The following is a 23007-nucleotide window of genomic DNA, read 5'->3' as shown; positions in this document are numbered from 1 at the left end:
GAGTACAGTACAAAGAAAGCCATTTGTTCCCTCTCTCTGAGGTGCTCGGATAAGCAAACACTAATTTACCATTTGTGTGGGTCCTCGTTACATGCGGAAACACACCGCTTGAAACCCGGCAGATGCCATTTGTCACAATAATTCCACTTTTTGTTTGGGCTTTTTCCACTTTCTGCCATATTTCATAACAAACGGTTCCAACTGTCACTCATACCCATTCTGAAATTGTGCGAGTCGCGGTTGACAAGAAAGCAGCAACTTGACTCACTTTCACAGAAATTCAAGCGCCACCGTGGTTGAACAAAGAGAGAATATACGAACCCTGATCAATATTTCATTCCAAGTGTCCTGAAAAATAGCAGAATTCCTATTTTCTGGGAGTTTGTGACCTCAGGAGGACACTAGCTTCGTACGAACCATCTTGATCTCTGGAGCTCACATTCTGTTTCGTGAGCATGAGAGATCATGATGGTTCGTATGAGACTAGGAGGACACAGGCAGGGCTGGGAGATCAGAGGGATTGAATCAGAGTCTATGGCTAAAAAGGCCATAGCAGCCTCCTCCTTGGTCCCGGGGGCAATCAGGCCTCAGACCACCCCTGGGAGAGGGTATCTCCTACCCCTGTCACCAACTATCACCCTCAACCCTCCCTCCCCCTGTCTCACTCCCCTACCTCTTTCTCTCCTATGGGGCTCCCCTACCAGGATTGGAACTTTAAACCAGAAGGCATGAACCTTAAATGAGTCAACCATGCATTTTGAACCGAGATAAGTAAGTAAGCATAGACAGTTGTGCCTCTATTGGGGATATATTGTATTAGAAAGCCAGGACATTTGTGCCACTTTGGGCTTCTGTGCATGAGCTGTCTAATCAATGTCCCAGAGACAATAGCGGAATGGATTGATGGAATAGTCATTATTATTATTCCTTATTTTTGTTTTCAATGTTCCTATTTACAGAGGCACCCCATGCCAAACGCATAATATCTACGAGCCTCCGTGGGCGGATTGGGCTTGTTTATGATTCACGACCTGAATTCATTTCCCCATGAAGGTGTTCCATTGGCCCTTATCACAGAGATGTATGCCGAGTGACAAATTGTAATTTGGCATAAGTAAGTTCATCCATCGATCTTCCAGCTGCCAAGGAAGCAAAACAACACAAATCAGACTGCCAAAGCCCTTCACTTTGGCTGGATGTGGTGGCTGCAGACCTGATGCCATGCAGACGCTATAGCAGCATTACATGATGAATTCTAATACAGTAGAGAGTGATATTGGACCATCCATCATGTGTTTGGCTTTGTCCCTGTCCATTTGGTGATGACAGGCAGAACATGCCACATGCAAACATCAGGCTTTGAATGACATTCCAAATGGATTATTTAAGGATGTTGGTCAGGATTTGGGCTTAAAATAAATGTATATTTGGTACAGTTGTAGCTAGCTAGCTAAGGTTGTTTACGGTGAGTTAGCAACCTCTTCGACACCCTTTTCTAGCTACCTTAGAGCTCTCGTGTCAAACACCTGTCTCCAAAAATGACGATTGTGACACACCTTCTATGCAAATTCACTTTCAATGCGTACCGTATTCTGTTCCATGTGTCATCATGTCCAACATGAATGTCAACATTCTGAATGGTTTTCCCCAATATTTATATTATCTAGGAGCGTTACCCCCATCCTATTCCAGCTGTACTCCCATGCTAGCTAATTTATTAGTAGCATTCTGGGGCCAAGTGAAAAGCTTGTTTAAATTCCGTGTTTGCCCAGGCTATGCTGATAGGTTTGCTTAGCCATTGTAAATCTCCTCAGCAAGCTGCGTAATTGGACAAACGTTGAGTATTGACTATTTCTCCCAAAGTGACCTAAGCCCAGCTTAACATAATGAGAGGGTCATGAGATGTAAACATCAGGATGATTGTGTTTGGGGTTTGGCCATAAAGAACAAAGTCTTTACTGAATAAAGGAAAATGGCCTGCACTCTCTCAGGGCAATTGCATGCAGAATAGTTTGCTATTTTTGTTGTTGGACTAGGTGTAATGGAGGTGATTTGGAATCATGTCGCCCTCGGATCTTGAGAATGTCCTCTTAGTTTAATGGTTAAGACATTGGGTTGGCCAGAGACCTAGGTTTTATCTCTTTCGGTTACATAGGCAAGATGTCAATAGCAAACAGATGTGGATGTTTGGGCTTTGTGTCTCTCAGTGTGTGTGCAATGGCGCTCCTCCTTGTTGTGTGTGAGTGAGGAAAACACCTGCTGAATATTATTTCACCTCTGTCCCTCTCAATACCCCGGGTGTATGACTTGACTACACTAGCTGACGACATCTCCTGTTCTTATTATCCCATTACCATGGAATACCAACATCTCTTTAAATCTCAGAGACGGTTTGCTTCCGATTCCGGATTAATATCATAAAGTGATTACTCTAAACCATTTTCAACACCACCATCACGTACGTGATGTTATTGCAAAATATGTCATGGTTGGAATTTCAAATTGAACTTGAATTCGCTCTGTCTGTTTTTCGAGGGGGCACTTGAGGGGCTGATGGCCCCTCCCCTTGCTCGAACTAGAATCGAGACAATACATCCTGGATCGACAAAAATGGAAGGGGAGGACCTTGTTTTAAGTGCCCATAGTGGAAAATATTGCAGAGTGCACCTTTAAGAATAATAATGTAAAGACTGCATGCACATTTTGCAGCAGTTCAAATTCGTATACGGTTTCGTATACTGGTGTCAGGTGTTCGGAGCTGGTTGTACTTAGCACTGTAATGATTTTATGGATTCAAGTGTGACCGCTCGGCATGGGCCTCCAAGACCTTTGTATAGTACCCCCATAACCTCAGGATTACCTGTTCATTACCTCCTCTCTGAACAGAGCGTCTCGTTTAATATGGAGGCTGGATGGCCATCCCTCTCCCGTTAATGTCCCAGTCTCCACTAATCCCCTATGGCAGCCAATTTAAAACACAATGCCTTGATATTGCCTATGACTTTCTGCACCGGACAGATAAACACATTCATTAACATGTACAATCAGGGACTAACAGCTACAGTGCCTTCAGAAAGTATTCACACCCCTTTACTTTTTCCACATTTTGTTGTGCTACAACCTGAATTTAAAATGCACTAAATTGAGATATTGTGTCACTGATCTACACACAATACCCCATAATTTCAAAGTGGAATTTTGTTTGTAGAACATTTCTGAAATTAATAAAGAATTAAAAGCTAAAATGTCTTGAGTCGTAAAGTATTCAACCCCTTTGTTATGGCAAGCCTAAATACTGTAAGTTCAGGAGTAGACAAATCGCATAATATGTTGCATGGACTCATTCCGTGTTCAATAATAGTGGTTAACATGATTTTTGAACGACTACCCCATCTCTGTACCCCACACATACAATCAATCGAGTAGTGATTTTAAAGCACAGATTAAACCACAAAGACCAGGGAGAGTTTTCAATGCCTCACAAAGAAGGGCACCATTTGGTAGAAAAAAATACGCTTTTTGAGCATGGTGAAGTTATTAATTAGGCTTTGTGGTTACAAAGATACAGGCGTCCTTCCTAATTCAGTTGCCGGAGAAGAAGGAAACCGCTCAGGGATTTCACCATGAGGTCAATGGTGATTTTAAAACAGTTACAGAGTTTAATGGTTGTGACATGACAAAACTGAGGATGGATCAACAACATTGTAGTTACTCCACAATACTAACCTAAATAACAGAGTGAAAAGAAGGAAGCCTGTACAGATTAAAAATATTTAAAAACAAGCCTCCTGTTTGCAACAAGGCACTTAAGTAATACTGAAATTCACAAAGAAATTCACTTTTTGTTCTGAATACAAAGCATTATGTTTGGGGCAAATCCAACACATCACTGAGTAGCACCCTTCATATTTTCAAGCATGGTGGTGGCTGCATCATGTTATGGGTATGCTTGTCATCGGCATGGACTAGGGAGGTTTTTTGGGGGATGAAAAGAAACGGATTACAGCTATAAGCACAGGCAAAATCCTACAGGAAACCTGGTTCAGTCTGCTTTCCAACAGAAACTGGGAGAGGAATGCACCTTCCAGCAGGACAATAACTTAAAACACAAGGCCAAATCTACACTGGAGTTGCTTACCAAGGTTTCGGAGTGGCCTAATTACAGTTTTGACTTAAATCGGCTTGAAAATCTATGGCAAGACTTGAAAATGGCTGTCTAGCAATGATCAACAATGAACTTCACAGAGCTTGAAGAATTGTTTTAATAATTATGGGCAAATATTGTACAATCCAGGTGTGCAAAGCTCTTAGAGACTTACCCAAAAAGACTAAAACACGCCAAAGGTGCTTCTACAAAGTATTGACTCGGGTGCGAATACTTATGTAAAGGAGATACTGTATTTCTGCATTTCATTTTCAATGAATTTGCTCAAATGTTTTCACTTTGTCATTATGGGATGTTGCGTGCAGATGGGTGACACAATTCAGGCTGTAACACAGGGTTCTTCAATTCCGGTCCTGGAGGGCCGAAACACTTCTGTTTTTTATTTCTACCTGGTAGTTAATTGCACTCACCTGGTGTCCCGGGTCTGAATTAGCCCCTGATTAGAAGGAGAGGATGAAAAACAGATGTGTTTCGGCCCTCCAGGACCGGAATTGAAGAACCCTGCTGTAACACAACAACATGTGGAATAAGTCAAGGGGTATGAATACTTTCTGAAGGCACTGTAGCTACCAGACTGCCTCTCTCAGAAAACCCACACATGTCTATTCAGTTCTCTGGAACTGCCAGATAATTGGACCTTATTTAATTTCGGAGGGAGAAATGTATAATTTTTTGTCGAGAAACATATGTATGTGCCCATAGCAGCATGCATTGTCAGGTTTTCATTGTCATGTTTAGGGATAACAGCAGTACAGCAAAAAACTACTGAGTTTGTTTGCTTTTCCTCAACTAGAAATGACTCCCTAACCAGTCAATCTCATATCAGATTCAGAAAATATACTGTAATTCTGATTTTAATCAGAAGAAAACCCCCCTAAAATATTCTCTCTCAGCAGTAAGAAAATACATTTGCCATTTACTATGTTTGTATATATATATTGTTGTGGTTGTTGTGTATTTTACCCCCTTTTTCGATCTTGTCTCATCACTGCAACTCCCGAACAGGCTCGGGAGGCGAAGGTCAAGTCATGCGTCCTCCGAAACATGACCCGCCAAACCGCGCCCGCTTAACCCGGAAGCCAGCCGCACCAATGTATCGGAGGAAACACCGCTCAACTGACAACCGATGTCAGCCTGCAGGCCCGCCACAAGGGGTCGCTAGAGCTCAATGAGCCAAGTAAAGCTCCCCCACGGCCAAAACCTCCCCTATCGACGCTGGGACTCCCGATCACGGCCGGTTGTGATACAGCCTGGGATCGAACCCAGGTCTGTAGTGACTCCTCTAGCACTGCGATGCCGACCGCTGTGCCACTCAGGAGGCCTACTTTGTTTGTATTCTTGTCTTTTCTTATTTCTTATTGTTGTTACATTGTCGAGAAGGAACCTGCAGGTAAGCATTTTGTTGGACAGTGTATACCATGTGTATCCTGTATGTTTGACTAATAAAACTTGAAACTTGAAACTATCTCAGACTATGTTTATTTTAGTATTTAGGTGGGCTCATTTCCAAACATATTGGATGTATATGTACAAATTTGGTTGCACATCATGCATGTTTGGAAAGAATTTGCATAGATAGGAAAGACATTACTCATATTGCATTTCTAATATTTAATATTGTATGTGCATTTCTAGTCTCGCTATGGCCAGAAGGCTGAGGCAATGCACGTTTTTGAGTCTGGCTCGAGAGACTAGTGCATTGCTAAGATTTAACATGGTCTGCCAATACTAAATAGGTTTGTTCCAATTCTTTATTGTCTTTTATAAGAATCCAGTTTTACCTCAGCTGTAAAAGGCTTACTGCAGTTCTCTTCTAATGTTCCACATGAGGTTTTCTTCTCTTATCATTATTGTCAATTTTTGTTTCCTGTCAGACTTCAAGGTCCATCAGTTCTGCCCGTCTTCGCTCCAGTCAAGTTTGAACCTTCCCAGTGTCTCTCTGTTACTTCTCATTCACAGAAGACTAATGTACTGTACTTTCATAAAATAGCAGTGATGTTGGAGAAAGTAGCATTGCTTTTTCTCACCACCTGCTTGTTCGTGAGGGTTGGCCTTAAAGTCACACTCCTCAATCTGTCTTCACCCACTTTGAGCAACTTTTCTTTGTAAACTAAGTGGTGGGTCTTGGCGAATGTAACTGCCAGTGTTTGTTGAATTCTGTGGTAACCAATTTATTGATTTGTTGATTGATTGGTAACTGCCACCTCATCTGTGGCGTGGCTTTAATGAGGTGTTTCACAGATTTGCTCATCTTTTCACAATAAGGATGTGTAAAGGCAGCTCAGTAGGCAGCTCAGTTGAGGTGATTTTGTAGATCAGATTTTCTATGCAGCACCTGTCTGACTGACCCTCATGAACAACCAGCACCTTTCTACAGTTCTACAATTTTTAGCTAGGCTTGGTTAAGAAATGCTAATCAAGCTGCTAGTCTGTATGCCCTGGAGTCTAGCCTAATCTGCTCAATGCATTTCGTACAAGAGAGATGACTTAAGAGTTTTCACCACATTACACATGACTGGTTTTAAATCCCTCTTATGGATTCCTTCATTGATGAGAAAATCGTCAGATGAAGCCCTCTGGAATATAATTTGTTCTATGTCATTATTGTGATGTTACTACTCTAACATGATCTAACGCTACTTTTCTCATCGCTCTAAAAATGGCTTTTATGGTAGTGGTACAGATGTAGGATCTTCATTTGAGCCAGTTTGCTACAGCAGGAAAAGTATCCTTCAGAAGCAGGAAATGTGAATTATTATGTGGATTATAAATAATGTACATTGTTGAAGGGGTTGATACATTTTTCATAAGGAATATCAAGTCTGAAATTTCAAAGTGGAAATTTCATAGTTGTCCTGCAACAGGGTGATCAACTTAAGATCCTACATCTGTACATACGATGACTTGATTGGCCATAGTTTCAGAAAATGACTATATGGAGGGGATTGATATTCTTATGCTATGGTAGCTGGCAAGATTCCACATGTGAAATTATAGGCCCACGTAGGCACATTCCAACTGAGATATTACTCTAGTCTGAAAAGGATGAACATTCACAAAGAAACCAATTAATAAAGCCTAAACTCAGATGAGAACCAAAGAAATGAATTATTATTTATTTCTCATCTCTACTGTTGCATATTCCCTGTTTTTCATATTCAGATCACGCTCACTTGGGTTTGAGTGATCTGTAGAGTACTGTAGAGATCTGAAGTTCTTAGCTATGGGCCTGAACTTGACAATGCACTTGGCTAAACTATTGTACGGCAGATAAACACTGTCACTTGAAATGTAGAATAAATTAAGATTTGTGCTGAGTAGAGGAGTCTGCATTAGACACAAAGCCCGCTGTCTATAAGAACCTCTTTCTTTTTTAGAAGTCAAATGTGTTTGAAGGCTCTAAAGCAAGGCCAGAGTTCCTGGACGGGTCATTTGCTGCTTGCTCTTTGGCTACATACTGTAGGCCTATATCTCGCTTGAGTGCAGAGCGATCGGTATGAGGGATATGACATTGGTCAGATAGGCTCTAGGCAGCAAAACATACCATAACACCCCATTTCTTTGCGACCATCAGGTGACGTCCCCGGAGCAAGCCGGAAACTAGACAAAAACCTCCAGGGCACCATGACGCAACATCCCAAGAATGTCCTAAAAATGTCCTCTGGGAAATCCCCGGGACAAACCGGGAACTAGACAAAACCTCCAGGGCACCATGACACAACATCCCAAGAATGTCCTAAAAACGTCCTCTGGGACATCCCCGGGACAAACCGGGATCTAGACAAAATCTTCAGGGCACCATGACACAACATCCCAAGAACGTCCTGAAAACATCTTCGGGGACATCCCCGGGACAAACCAGGAACTAGACAAAATCTCCAGGGGACCATGACACAACATCCTGACCACTTTAGACAACCATTTTGTGACGTTCCGGGGAAGTCCTAATTATGCATTTTTGTTTGCAGGAATACTCCTTCTGACATGACCTCCCCCTGCCTCAACTCAGAACGACCTCCCCCTGTACGATTCTATCAAACATGAATAAATGAAAAATAAAAAAGGTTGCAGAATAAAAAAAGAATAGGACAGAGAATAAATAGGAAACCCTGGGTGCTCCACCTCACTCACCTCTATTCCATATCTATCTGAACTCTGTCCTTTCCCTGGGGCTGGATTTACTCAGCCTTCACACCAGTGCACTGCTGCCTGCTACGTTCCTATTCTACAGGCTATAAAATATATCAGTTTGAACCAAGGGTAAAACAAGTGTTGGGAGACAGATAAGATCGGAATGTAAAGTGTAAACAAAGGCAGGTTCATGGTTCTGTATATTCAGGGGGAACAAAACAGAAGCGTTTCAACCAAAGGTAAAACAAGGATATTGGGGGATGGATAAGATCTAAAAGGGAAAGGGTAGATAAAGACAGTTTCATGGTTTTATCTTTGTTTTTTATTCCCTTTTGAAAAAGACGGGAGCAAACTTTGCATAGGTGCAAACACTTACCAGTGTCCTCTAATCTACCTTCCATTGACCATATTCTCCCCCTGTCATCATCAGTATTAGAATGAATTACACAGTGACTCCTGGGGGTGCTCTAGAAATAGTTGGCTGTACCAACATAAGAATGTGTAACTGTTATGGGGATGCACACCTTCAAATGCTTAATGTTTATGGGGGTGTCTGGATTTGTGATGGAGGTACTCAGAACCCCCTGGGTCACAATTATGACTGCCCGCTGTCTGTAAGTAAAGTGTTAGAGAAAGATTTTTGGCTGCTGCTGTGTGGTAAAGGAATTGGGACAGAATCTTGAAATCTTCATTCCCTCAATTTCCCTTTTCCATTTATTTCCATTTCCAGGAGTAAGAAAGATTGGATTCTAAATGGATCCTGTCATTCCGTGGTCACCCACTATTTCCCTTCTCTCTTTTCTTCTCCCTCTGTAGTTCCCGATTCCAATCAAACACTATGATATGATGTCCTTGTCATTTTGTCCTCCCTCAGGTTACTAGAGTCATTAGTTACACTTGTTGACCTTTGTGTGCTCTGAGAGTACCTCTATAATGCACCTCTATATTGTCATTTTCAAACGGCTTTGCAAGACAGGAAGAACTCACATACAGTATACTCCTGTGGTCTCAGTGAGATGCTATTGAGGGTTTTCATTGAATTGGTGATGGACTGGGTTTAGTGCATCTGTGAAAATGATAATTACATTGTAAATAACCTATTCACATGGTGTGAGAAATAATGCTGGATATTTGATTGAATCAACCAATGTGCAGGATTTTTCAAAATCACTAACCAGTAAAGTACATGTCGAATAAAACATTTCATGACAGGCCTGATGGAAACAGGAAATGTTTTGGTAAACTTTTCAAATGTCAAAATATGCTAGACAAGGTGGGATCTTTTTGTGTCGATGCTTGCCGTTTCACAAATACAAAGAATTTGGCTCTTTTGTCCATAATAATCTCATTATATATGTGAACTCTAGCCAACAGCACGCAGATAACATAGTGGACACATTCGCTATATAACGCGACATTATTTGTGAAAATACCATCAGTAGAGTTGAAAATGCGATGGAAACCTATTTAACTTGTATTTTTTATTCGGTACATGGGAATTTAACCGCAAAAGGTATTTTTATGTGCACTACATCATCACGCACAGCCTTTTATCTGCAACAAGTCAATTTGATGGAAACATCTCTGTTGGGGAAAATGCGCATATTGCTTTTTTGCGGATGTTAGAATATTTGCATGAAAATCTGTCGCCAATTGGATGGAAACCTAGCTTCAGAGGCTTTTTTTAAACTGTACATCCAGCGTTTATCAGGTGCTTGGTGAAAATATGGTTGAGATGTGGCACAATAACGATAATCCTTCCCTTTTATTTGGAGGCTACAGACAGTGTGTGGGTATCCTTTTTTGACTACGAGGATTGGTTTGGGAGTTATAAGAAATTATATAATAAAAACCCCTCACATGTTTGAATCTGGCTTTGGTACAAAAGGTACTTATGAGTATTCATGAGGAGTAAGATGCTTTGATGACAGGACTTTTGGTTGTGTGCCATGTGTATGTCATTGTCAAGTCTGACTAACTGACACATTCATTGATAGTAAGCTGTGATTTTGAGCTTTAGCTCATCAAAAGGTAGAACATCTGCACACCAATCTTTCTAAGGGGCAACACAACCCACAAGATGAGAAGCAATGTCGAGTTGATAGAAATAAAGTAATATGCTTTTAACAAGTATGTAAAAAAAAAAAAAAAAAAGAGGTGCACAGTATACTTCAAAGTGAACTACAGACGCATTATGACCTTTTTGTTCACTCTGTGTTTGTGGAGCGTATGTTTTCAGCAGCTCATGAAACGAAGGGAGTTGCCCACCTCTGGTCAAAGGGAGTTGCCCAACCTTTGTCTAGGGGGTTTCCCACCCCTGGTAGAGGGGGCAACATCAGTCTATTCTTCCTCTATGCCAAGGGAGGAGCTGACTACAAAGCTCCTTCTCCCTCAGTTCCAGGAGAAACCTAGCCTTGATCTGTCTATCTGGAGCAGAAGAATACTGAAACTTTTGATGAGTGTCACTGAAATGCTTTGTGGATGCTGCCTGCAAACGCACAAACGTTCACCTTTCAACTTCTCCTCTGACGCACCAGTCACAGTGACTGGGTCCCATGTGGCTCAATTGGTAGAGCATGGCACTTGCAACGCCAGGGTTGTGGGTTCGATTCCCATGGGGGACCAGCACGCAAAAGTATGACAATGTCTGCACTCAGTATTGTAAGTCGCTCTGGATAAGAGCGTCTGCTAAATGTAATGTTTGAGGTTTCAGCAGTCAGAGAGAAGGGGAAATGAACAGAGACCCACACACACAAGGGGGAACCCGAGACAAAGCATGAATTGCAATTTGAGCTTCCATCTCTCCTGTCGTGCTTGCCACAGCGTGTCAGGGAGGGTTATGAAAACGGGCAGCCCAACTTTGAATGGCTATGTAGCGGTAATCAAACCAAGGCCTTTGAAACAGATGGATTGAAATCAGCACTTTCATCTGTTGATATTGCTTTTTGAGTCAAAGTGTGACTAAGGAGAGCATAAGCTCTAAGTTTTGTTTAATGAAAAAGGGATTTAAAAGATAACCATTTGAAAAGATAACCATTTTTCTCCATCCTTTAACATACAGAGGGTGTTTGAATTTGAGTCAGTGAGTAGAGTTGCATTCTCTCAGAAGATATTTCACTTAATCATTTGTTTTGGTTCTTATATACAGCTTTATCTATTTTCCTTTTTGAAAATGAAGCCTTCATAATGCCTTTTATAAGCCCTACATAGATGGTTCACAACTCATTTATAAGCAAATGTCATACTGAAGAGAGTGAAGTCCACACTGTATGTAGGTTGCTCTGCCAAATGTAACATCACCACTATGTCATACCCTCACAAAGCTGCGCTTTACAAAGGGTGAGCAATGCTATCTTTGATTATAGCAATTGTGACACTTTCTTATTCCGTCTCTCTCTATCTCCTCCCAGAACCGCTTCCACTTGCAGATGGTTACGAGGATCCCCCCGTCAGGCCTAACAGAGCTGCTGCTGACCATCCTCCAGCGGAGCGGCTGGCAGGAGGGCATGGCTGTGCTGTGCCAGGGCTGGGAGGAGGCTGGCCTGCTGGAACTACTGGATCTCCAGAGCCGCCTTGGCTGGGGGGCCACCCGCTGGCACCTCCGAGCCCTCCTCAACCTCACCCGGGCCGGACCCACAGAATCTGAAATCCAGGACTTCCTTTCGGAACACTTCCGGGGGCAAGGCCCAAGTCAGATCCCGCCGCCGGCCGCGGTGCTGCTGTTCGGGGCCGACCCGGAGTGTGCAGCGGCGGTGCTGCGGAGCGCCCAGGACTTGGGGCTGACGCTGCCCACAGTGCACTGGGTGCTGGGCTACCCGCTGAGCCCCGACGCCCTGCACTCAATCGGCCTGCCCCTGGGGCTGCTAGCCTACGGTGAGGTGGAGCGCAAGCCGCTGGACTTCTACATCCGCGATGCGCTGCAGCTGGTGGGCCGGGCGGTGGCAGCGGCTACAGTGGTGCGTCCTGACCTGGCGCTCATCCAGAACATGGTCAACTGCTACGACAAGCCCAACAAGCACGAGGTGCCCTCGTCTGGACAGTACCTCGCCAGGTAAAGCTGGTTTACTTTTAACTTTTAACTCACAAAGTCTCTGGAGGTTTGAAGGATTATATTACACACATACACACATACTCACATTAAGATTGAGATCACTTTATTGGTCAATTGCACATAACGTCCAACTGAAATCTGACTTCCACTTTTAACCCAACCCCCCGAAAGACACACATACATACACAGGATTTGGAGAGCTGCGGGAGGCTGCCATACTGGGTGCCCAGAGAGCTGTTGTTGTGGGGGGTTAAGTGCCTTGCTCAAGGGCACAGCGGCAGCCAATGGCATCTATGATTTAATACCATCAACCCTCCGGTTGCCAGCTCTCTTCCCAACAGATGTTTCCTGTCGGACCCGGGATTCGAACCGGTTGCTGACTCGCTTCTCTAACCGCTAGGCTACCTGCCGCATGCATACATACCTGCCACATACATACTGTACATACATACATACATGTTTCTTATACTTAAATACTGTGTATACATCAGTGGTGGTCAGTGCCATTTAAAGATGAGGGAGGACAATTTTTTTTTTTCATGAGCATGGCCTTATTTCTATTATAGCATATTGGATGACTGTCATTCATATTCCATTCACCCAGTTCAAAGTAACATCGATAGGTTTAAGCTACTACATGATACTCCAATTTTCCCTATACCCATCATGAGGTTGCTACAACCTAGCCTATGAATGTTTTTCAACAGAATCGGCAGAATGAATACACCCCTGGTCATGGGTAAACACAGTTCACATTCATAGCAGCCACATTATATTCCTTCTCGCATCTATGCGCTCTCCTCTCACCTTTTTTGTGGACTTCAATGCACAACACATCAGCTGTATGTGACCAGGCGAAAAAACCTTTCCAAGCCAAACAGTATCATAACTGCTACACACAGCCTACATCGTTGTCACCATATTAAATAACGTCATAGTCAACATAGCTAATAGAACTACAGTAACGCGTTAGTAAACCCGCTACAATCATGCAGTAACTTTACAGTGTATAATCAGTTAGCAGTTTAGCAGTTACACCGGCGGGCCCCGGTGGCAATAAATCAGTAGAACCAAAAGCTTACATTGACTTGGAAGAGTTCCAGTGTTGTGTTGGATAGTCATAGCCAGCTAGCTAACATAGCATCCCTCTGTTTGAGCAGGGTTTTTGAGTAGGCTAAACTAGCTAGCTGCATTTGCTAGCTAAGTAAGTTCAACTGAAAGTAAAAAAAAAAAAATAAGACAATCTCTCTCTTGCTTCTCCTTCATTTTTGATGAAATTAATTTGTTCAAAACTATTCCATTTTCTTTCTCTCTCTTTAAGTTAACTACTCACCACATTTTATGCACTGCAGTGCTAGCTAGCTGTAGCTTATGCTTTCAGTACTAGATGCATTCTCTGATCCTTTGATTGGGTGTACAACATGTCAGTTCATGCTGCAAGAGCTCTGATAGGTTGGAGGATGTCCTCCGGAAGTTGTCACAATTACTGTGTAAGTCTATGGAAGGGGTTGAGAACCATGAGCCTCCTAGGTTTTGTATTGAAGTCAATGTACCCAGAGGAGGACGGAAGCTAGCTGTCCTCCGGCTACACCATGGTGCTACCCTACAGAGTGCTGTTGAGGCTACTGTAGACCTTCATTGCAAAACGGTGTGCTTGAATAAATTATTTGGTGACGTGACTATATTTAGTATAGTTTTATCTAAAAAGGATAACTTTTTTAATGTTTTGAAATTGTTATTTTTATAAAATTCCTACTCTTCCTCCCCTGAGGAGCCTCCACTGGTATACATACATACTCTTACATCTCCTCCTTTTAGCCAAGTTGTGTCTGAATAGTGTTTTCGGGGAGATATTATTATAATAGACTTGTTTAGTAAGCGCTATAGACAGTTGAATAGTGGTTCTTTCCCAGTGTTTGCATGAGTCTGCAAATAGGCCTATCTCTTGCGGAGGTCAGACTGCTCGTCACCCCTAACCACAGAGCAGCTCTTCCAAACACAGTGATAGATGCAGCCTCCTGTGTTTGGAGAGAGGCTGGAGTGTGTTTGTACACACACATACATACACACACACACACACACATACACACAGACAGATACTCACACACTCTCTCTCTTCCTCTCTCACACACACGCGTGTGCGCACCCAGCTGGAATACAAACATGAAGTGGAGGAGGGTAGAGCTTTAAGCTTTATTCATGAGTTCCAGTCAGTTGCCTCCACAACAGAGGAGCCAGCCAGACAGGCATGCTTCCTTATCAAAAGAGCCCACAGCCCTTTCTGCCTCTCAGTGGCTCAGAGCAGAGCGACAGCAGCACACAGCTTTGCACCCGCTGTATCTGCCACGGACCAGAGTAACAACCGCCGCGCAACCTAGCAATGCAGCCAGCGTCTCAGCACAAAAACACAATAGGATGAGCTACAATTGGGCCCAATTGTACCCCGACTCAGCTAAAGCATGTTGGGAAAAATAATATAGCGGAAATGATGCAAGACAATAACTGGTGGGGGCTGGACTGCTAGAGCACTAGTGAATTGCATTTATTCATTGGCGAAAAAAGGCAAGTCATTTCCCCGTGGTGAGCACTAACCAGTAAGCTTCAGGAGTAGAGTTTGTTGCCTGGGGCTTCAACTCAGAGGAGAATGATTACAACATTACGGCGTCTCCGCGTATGAGAAACATTTTGGAAATCACCCCATTATAACAATGTTCAGTTCTACCAAGTCATTTAAGAGGGCCATCAAACGAATGGGATTGCACTGGGTGCCTAGTAAAGATCGACGATGTCGAGCTAAAGACGGCGTTTTGCTCAAGAACAACTCCATGATGAAGTGTCATAATCACAATGGCCCCTAGCTACATAACAGATACATAATAGAACAGCTATTAGAGAGAGAATTGGGCTTCGGGGAGGAAGGAATGGAATTTGAGAGAAATACATGAGGGATGATAGTAAGTAAAGAGAGGAGCGGTAGAGAGAAACCCAAAGGTACAGGTTGGGGGGGATGTGTGGGGGGCTTTTAAGTAATTACAACCTGTACCTACTGGTAAAGAGAAACGCATAGCCTTTCAATGTAACGATGTAATGGCATTCAGCTCCTTTTCCCTCTTGTGGAGCTGAGGAGAAGGAGGGGAGGTGGGGAACTATATAGGCTGGGATAGGGAGAAATTAATTACCTAAAGGTTTGGGGCCAAATTACCTTTTTCTGATTCCTCCATCTTTTAGATGAAAGGAGTTCAGCGGCGATCGCGCGGCGTCACCTCAATTATTAATGGCTGCACACATTCCTCATGACTCAACATGACGGTCACAGCTGCCCTGAATTTCCTGATGTGACCCCTTCGCTAGGCTAAGCTAACTAATTGGAGGGCTAACCACTATGGGCTAATGATTCGCTAAACATGGATCCGAGGCAGACATTTATGAACGGGGGCAGGTTTTTACATGGAAATACCTACTGGGCACAAACCGGTTGACTCAACATTGTTTCAACGTAATTTGTCAGCGTATTGTGATGTGGAATCTACGTGGATTTGAAAAAAGTAATCAACTGTTGTTTTGAGTGTGAAATTTCAACCACATGATTGTCATCATTGTAACCAATTTTCAACTTAGACAAACCATGTATAAAATATGTTGAATTTGTACCTTTCGAACAATGTCATATCTTCAACATTATACCCACTATAAAAAATTTAAATAAATATGTTTTGCAGCACCACCTATTGGAGAGTTGATCTACAACTATTCCTTTGGTCTCCCATCCAGGGTTTTAACCAAGCCCAGCTTTTATATTTGTCACTGACTACTACCAATGTGGTACATTGAGAATGATTGTTGAGAGACCTCTTAATAACTAAATATGTTCACTGTTGCTATCGAAGTCATTCCAAAAGGTAGGTTTAACAGAGCAGAAGACACATCTATCCAAGCAGAAGACACATATCCTTCAAATTTTGATATTTGGGTGCGTTGAAATGGAGACATGAATCCAACATATCAATGATTAATTTGTAGACAAACTGGAATTTGTTGTCAATCAAACACAATAAAATAATATTTTTCTAATACAGTAAATAGCCTAAAGCTAAGGCTATCTTACAAACGAATGTAACAGTATTTATTCAACCTTAAAACACATCCATGGCTACATTTTGAGGTTAGCCTACTGTAACTATAAATGTCTTCTTATGTAATCATAGAAAGCGTGCATGTTCAATATAACATGCAAACGTCGCAGGTCTGTGGAGATCTTCACAATTGCTATAATGATCTGTGCAGAATCTCAAACAGCATTGATCACTTGCACTATTTACTTTTAATGTAATCTCAACTGCAATCTGGGTCATTTGGTTGTGCTATTAGATGAAGCACAGTGATAACACATTAAGTTGTTGTATAAATACAAAATATCAGACATTGTATTCCCATTTAAACTTTGTTGTGCTTTTAAATGGTTGAAAGCGCAGATAACACATTTAGATGACAACTAAACCAAAAATCAGACATTGTTCTTCCATTGGAATTTGGTTTTGCTTTTAGATGGTAGAAAGCATAGTGATAACACATTGGGAATTCAACAAACTTCTGGCTGTCTTTTTGAGTGGGTGAATAAAGCTTGACATCTCACTGATCAATGTCTCAACCAAATATTACCAACATTTGAAATGTTGAAATGACGTGGTGTGCCCAGTGAGACAAAGTAGAGCCGGGAGTTTACAGTCTGTGAGGAGGCCCAAAGTGTGTCAGTCAGAAAGATAGCTAATCCTAGCCACGGGAAAACAACTAGCTGTCAGTCAGGGCTGTGATGATACACTGTTGGCCTTGCTGCAGGAGCAGGGTGGATTAGTTTGGCTTCAATAGATGCTAATCCTGGTTTTGACATGTTGTACTACAGTACCGGTTCCTGTCTAGACTGTGCTGCAGGTCAGATGTGTCACTGTCTGCGATGCAGTTCACTGTCCATCCATTTTCTACAGTAAGTTTGAAACTGTACAGTCTGACTCACTCCCCCTCTGGCAAGAAGTTTGTGGAGTCCATACATGCCCCTCCCCCCACCACACCATAAGAAATAATCTGTGGGAAACACTGGTGATTTATTATGCACTGGCTTCGGACTCTCACAAATGCATGCAATAAAAAGCCTGAAGGATAATGAAGTCCTGTAATCTAATGTGATCTCCTCTGGCCCATAGATTCCTGTCTAACACATCGTTCTCAGGGCTGACGGGGCCGGTGTCGGTGCAGAGGAACCTGTCCCGGGTTCTCACCTCTCAGCGCTTCCACATCTGGAGCCTGCGGCGGGATGCGGTGGGCCAGCCCACCTGGGTGACGGTGGGCAGCTGGGAGGGGGGCCGCCTGAAGGTGGAGGACCAGGGCCTCTGGCAGGGGCCCAATGGCAAGGGCCATGGCCTGGGGGAGGGGGGCGGGGGCCGGTGGCAGGCAGGCATGCCTGTGGCAGACAGCCGGGTGCGGGTAGTTACCCTGGTGGAGCACCCCTTTGTATTCACGCGGGAAGTGGATGAGGACGGGAACTGCCCGGCCGGACAGTACTGCCTGGATGCAGGGACGAACAGCTCGGACATGCTGGAGCGCTACTTCAGCGAGCGCGCCTCGGGAAACTCTACCTTCCTGCCCACGGACCACAGCAAGTGTTGCTATGGATACTGCATTGACCTGCTGGAGAAACTGGCCGAGGACTTGCGCTTCGAGTACGACCTGTACATCGTGGGTGACGGGAAGTATGGCGCGTCGAAGAGCGGCCGCTGGACAGGGCTGGTGGGCGACCTGCTCAATGGCGTGGCCGACATGGCCGTCACCTCATTCAGCATTAACTCAGTGCGTAGCCGTGTCATCGACTTCACCTCACCCTTCTTCTCCACCTCGCTGGGCATCCTGGTGCGCAGCAAGGACACAGCGGCGCCCATCGGCGCCTTCATGTGGCCCCTTCACTGGTCCATGTGGGTGGGCATCTTTGTGGCACTGCACATCACCGCCCTCTTCCTCACCCTCTATGAGTGGAAAAGCCCTTTTGGCATGACGCCACACGGACGCAACCGCCTGCGCGTCTTCTCCTACTCGTCGGCACTCAACCTGTGCTACGCCATCCTGTTCGGCCGCACGGTCTCCAGCAAGACTCCCAAGTGCTGGACGGGTCGGTTTCTGATGAACCTGTGGGCCATCTTCTGCCTGCTGGTGCTGTCCAGCTATACAGCCAACCTGGCCGCCGTCATGGTCGGCGAGAAGACCTTCGAGGAGCTCTCGGGGATCCACGACGCCAAGGTGAGACCCACACTAAATGGTTATTTTAATGTTGTCTGTATTTATTTGTTTTGATTATTAACTCTTTCCTCTCCCTTCCTCCCTAGCTCCACCACCCGTCCCATGGTTTCAGGTTTGGGACGGTGAGAGAGAGCAGTGCAGAGGAGTACATGAAGAAGAGTTTCCCAGAGATGCACGAGTACATGAGGCGCTACAATGAGCCCACCACACCTGATGGAGTGTCCACCCTCAAGTAAGAGATCACAACATATACAACCCTTCTCCTGGAGAGCTACAGGCCTACACTCACATACCCGATTCAGCTAATCAAGGTCCTAATGAGCAGCTGCTTCTGAAGTAGGTTTCCAAGAGTAGGATTGTCCATGGCACCCCTGCTCTATAGCCGTAGAAATGCTATTTAAATGCACGTTAACCTAAGTTTGATCGTATTCATGTGAGTGTTTATAAGTGTTGTTGAAGTTATTTGTCCAGAGGTGGATAAAGTAGAACTCTTTCTGTTCTGTCAAGAAAGAGTTTTTAATTATTTCTGTCTTCTTCTCACCTTCCTACGGGAGAAGTGTTTGTTGTGGTTCTCAGGCAAAGGTCTGTCATCCAGGCAGACAGAAGAGAAAGGCAAAGGAGAGCAGAGCCCAGTGGTATTGCTTCAAAACAAGATGACATGTGAAAGGGAGCACACATAAACAAAATGGCTCTCTACACAGGGTTGCAAAGTTGAACTTGAGATGGATGAAAGAGGGTTATAGTTCAATTCAGACGAGGCGAGAGAAGACTGCTGGCATTTGAGCTTTTGTGTGTTACTGTATGGAATGTGGATCCTCCTATCTTTGCTTTGTTAGATCTTTTGACTATGTTAGCCAGTAGCCACATACAGATATTTGTTTGTATTGTGTTGCAAATACTTACTTAAGGGTCCATCCATTTGAATTCAACGACTTTTTGACAGCACCTCTTTTTATTTCAACGAAACCTTCCATAAGTATTTGCCCATTGTAGAAGTGCTCAGAAAGTTACTTTTTGGACCTGAATGCCAAAAACATTGAAGAGATAAAGGTGCTCAAAGTTGACCTATTTTGCATACCCCACCATACCATGAGACATCCATGTCTTCATCACTGGAAAAGATAAACAGTTGAGATTTATAAAAATTAAAGCTTACAAACAAGGTTGTCGAAAAATTTGTAATTTCTTGAAAAAAAAGCTTTTTAATAAAAATTTTCATATTTTTACCTTAAACGTCAATTATCTTCGGGGGGGTTTTCATATTCGCATATGTAGTAGCTTACATATATTATATATTCCATATTATACTTCATCTGAGGTTTTTGTGTTGTGCCCGCTATCGGCTGAGATACAACATGCTCTTGAATACAGGGTGGGTGTCATGTTTTGGCTGATAAATTAACTAAAATGGGAATAAAATAGAAATGTAAACTTTGAAATTGTACCACAAAGATGTTTTGAGGTCCACACATCAGAGAATATTTACTTGAATGGGAATATCTGTTGGTTTAAATGATACTGTCAATTATCCATAAGAAACCTATTGAAATCGTAGAAATATAATATATAATATACATGACAATTTAAGTTGACATTCGACGGTGGGTGGACCAGTGGCCATCTTTATGATAGTAATTAAAAGTTACAATTTCAATTTGAATTACATTTCAATGGAGCACCAGCTAAATTGCAGTGTTCTGAAGGAATAGGTCCATTCTACAAATTATATTTCTATGATTGAAATTACATCCACCCTGTATTTAAAAGCATGTTGTGTCTCAACTGATAGTGGGCTCAACACAAACACCTCAGATGATGTAAAAATAGGTTCTAAGCTACAACATATGCGAATATGAAGGGAAAAAACGGAGTTTGCGTGTTTTTAGATCATTGACATTAAAGGTTAAAAATGTCATAGTTTTTCATTAAAAAACATTTATTTTACAAAATTATAAAACTGTTTGACAACCCTGTTTGTAAACTTTTAAATGATATCAAAGTCAACTATTTATCTTTTCCAGTGATGAAGACATGGATGTCTCATGGTATGGTGGGGTATGGAAAATGGGACAACTTTGAGCACCTTTATCTCCTGAATGTTTTGGCATTCAGGTCCAAAAAGTCACTTTCTGACCACTTCTTCCATGGGCAAACATATATGTAAAGTTTTGTTTAAATCAAAAGGGATGCTGTCAAAAAGTGATTGAATTGAAATGGATTTACCCTTAATTACACTTGTGGGAGTTGGCCTATATGGGTAGGGCTAAATTGAAATGTTTCTTACAGAAGAAAATACGGAACGCATATGCATAACCATTGTAGAAATTAAAAGGGAACAGTTTGGAGATTATGGGACAAATTATTAGACTAAAGGTGAGGACACAACAGTCCAAACATTACACTGTTGATTTTATGTGCATTTTACATTTACTTTACTTTTTGCCGCATTTGTTTTTGAAAATACTCTAGATACATTCATTAACATGATACAATATTCTTGGAACATTTGGGGTAGGTGCAACATAAGACAAGAAAATAACAAGTGTTTGAGTGAGAGGCCTAACTGGTGTCTCCAAGTGGCCACACACCTCTCCAAAGTGTGCACAGTTCCTAAGTCATTTCAATGCACTTTTATGACTCAAAGAAGAGTCTTCAACTATAAGGTGCTTTTCTGAGCTCTCCTAGCTGTGCTGTTGATGAACTAGAGCAATCGCACACTTGTAGTTGTTTTCTTTGGAACACAACCCTGCATCCTCGCCTTTACACAATTACTGTTGTTGTTTACACAATTCAAAAATGGTGCATTATAAATCGCAATCTGGGTCAGGTGAGCATTATTTGATAGCGTGATCTATTGCCAACATGACAAGCTAAATGATCAAATACGATATTACAGTGTTAGGCTTTTACTAGGCAATTCAGAGAAGCAGATCGTAATAGAATGGAGTCATGAGTGCATTCAGATGCGTGGTCCGCGGCAACTTTTCTTTACAATAAAATTAACATAGGTTCATTCTGTTCAGGACAACCCAGGGTGTAACGCCATGTCATCTTGTAACTGTACATCAAACATAGTGTTCATAAACATTGACACTGTATATTACATACGTTTTATGATTTGGAAATGTGAAGTGCACATTTGGACTCATGGGTGTTTGGCTTGCTTGTATGACATAAAAGCGGTATTTATTATAATCAACAATGTCGCATCTTTCAAAATACATTGAGTCCTCGTAATTTACAGTATTACATTTGCAAAAGTTGCCCAATTAGCGGGAGGAATGGTGGCAACCTCTTGTCACGCGCAGTGCTCAAGTTAAGAACGGCTGTCAGTCAAAACCCATAGAGCGCTGTGAAGCTGAGACCCTGAGCTCTGACATCATGTATATCATGTTACTGTACAGCCACTGCGTTCCAATTTAGGCGCTTATCAGTGTCCAAATGTGCCATTTTCAACCGGATACAGGTACAAGTGTAAAGGGCTACTCCTATTCGTCCCTGGAGGAACATAGGGCCTGTACTAAAGTTTTCCATTGTTGCTGTATTCTTTGCCTCAGGCCATGACAAGCGGATCTTCTTGAGTTCTGCTTCTAGACACCTGCGCTTGTTGGACGTCCTCTTCTTCACTTGCCTTGAGGATTCCAATCCTGGGCATGTTTTGCAATGTTCTCCGGGCCTCTCTGGACCGTGTGACCAACCCGTCTCCACTTCCGCTCCTGGATGGTGCTCGAAACGGACTTCTGGTTGCTTTTCTTCCACAGGTCTATATTAGAGATCCGCTCAGGCAACCATATGAGTGAGCAGGATTTGTCTGAGGCAGGAGTTTACAAAGACCTGTAGCTTGTGTTCCAGGCTCTTAATCAGTTGCAAAATAACTCAATACAACTCTTCTAAGTGGATGGTTTGATGGATGGTTTGATTAAACAACCAAAGTGACAGAAAATTGCCAGTAATATTCACTGTTGATTTCTTACCCAAGAGGTCATCCACCCCTTACAATTGAAGTCAGAGGATTCGAGAGCTGACACACATGATAATATGCAGTTTTGACATCTTGAGCCTCCATTACGATAGTTCCCATGACCCATAATCCTCTCTGGTACAGCTAATGTGCCTAGTCAGGGGTCACGCCATAAAATAAGTTGAGTGCCTGATTTGGGTGTTCTCCCATTTTGCCATTGCCTCAATCAGTGTACTCTGCATTCATTCCAGTCTTGTTTGGTCGGACAAGCGATGAATGGCTTTGCTTTACCATTCTCCTTCTGCCCAATTTCTCTAGCGGACTGATTCTGAGTCCCCCATTTACACTGAGACATTAAGTATAATCATGATGGTGACGAGGGTCATGTGCTAAATCTGGAATGAGGGAGGAAAT

The 23007-nt window shown here is 42.9% G+C and overlaps 1 protein-coding gene across 1 annotated transcript in view; it reads left to right on the top strand.

Moving 5' to 3' along the window:
* Positions 1 to 23007, top strand: part of LOC121532926 (glutamate receptor ionotropic, NMDA 3B) — a 118930-nt gene that overhangs the window by 66734 nt on the left and 29189 nt on the right. The window contains exons 2-4 of the mRNA XM_041838715.1: positions 11707 to 12347; positions 17546 to 18632; positions 18719 to 18864. Coding sequence (XP_041694649.1) covers positions 11707 to 12347; positions 17546 to 18632; positions 18719 to 18864 — 1874 coding nt within the window. The remainder of the gene's footprint in view (positions 1 to 11706; positions 12348 to 17545; positions 18633 to 18718; positions 18865 to 23007) is intronic.

This window comes from Coregonus clupeaformis, chromosome 20 (genome assembly GCF_020615455.1).
Source record: "Coregonus clupeaformis isolate EN_2021a chromosome 20, ASM2061545v1, whole genome shotgun sequence".
Taxonomy (NCBI): domain Eukaryota; kingdom Metazoa; phylum Chordata; class Actinopteri; order Salmoniformes; family Salmonidae; genus Coregonus; species Coregonus clupeaformis.
Note: the sequence above shows the minus strand (reverse complement) of the source record. Positions and strands in the feature narration are given on the sequence as shown.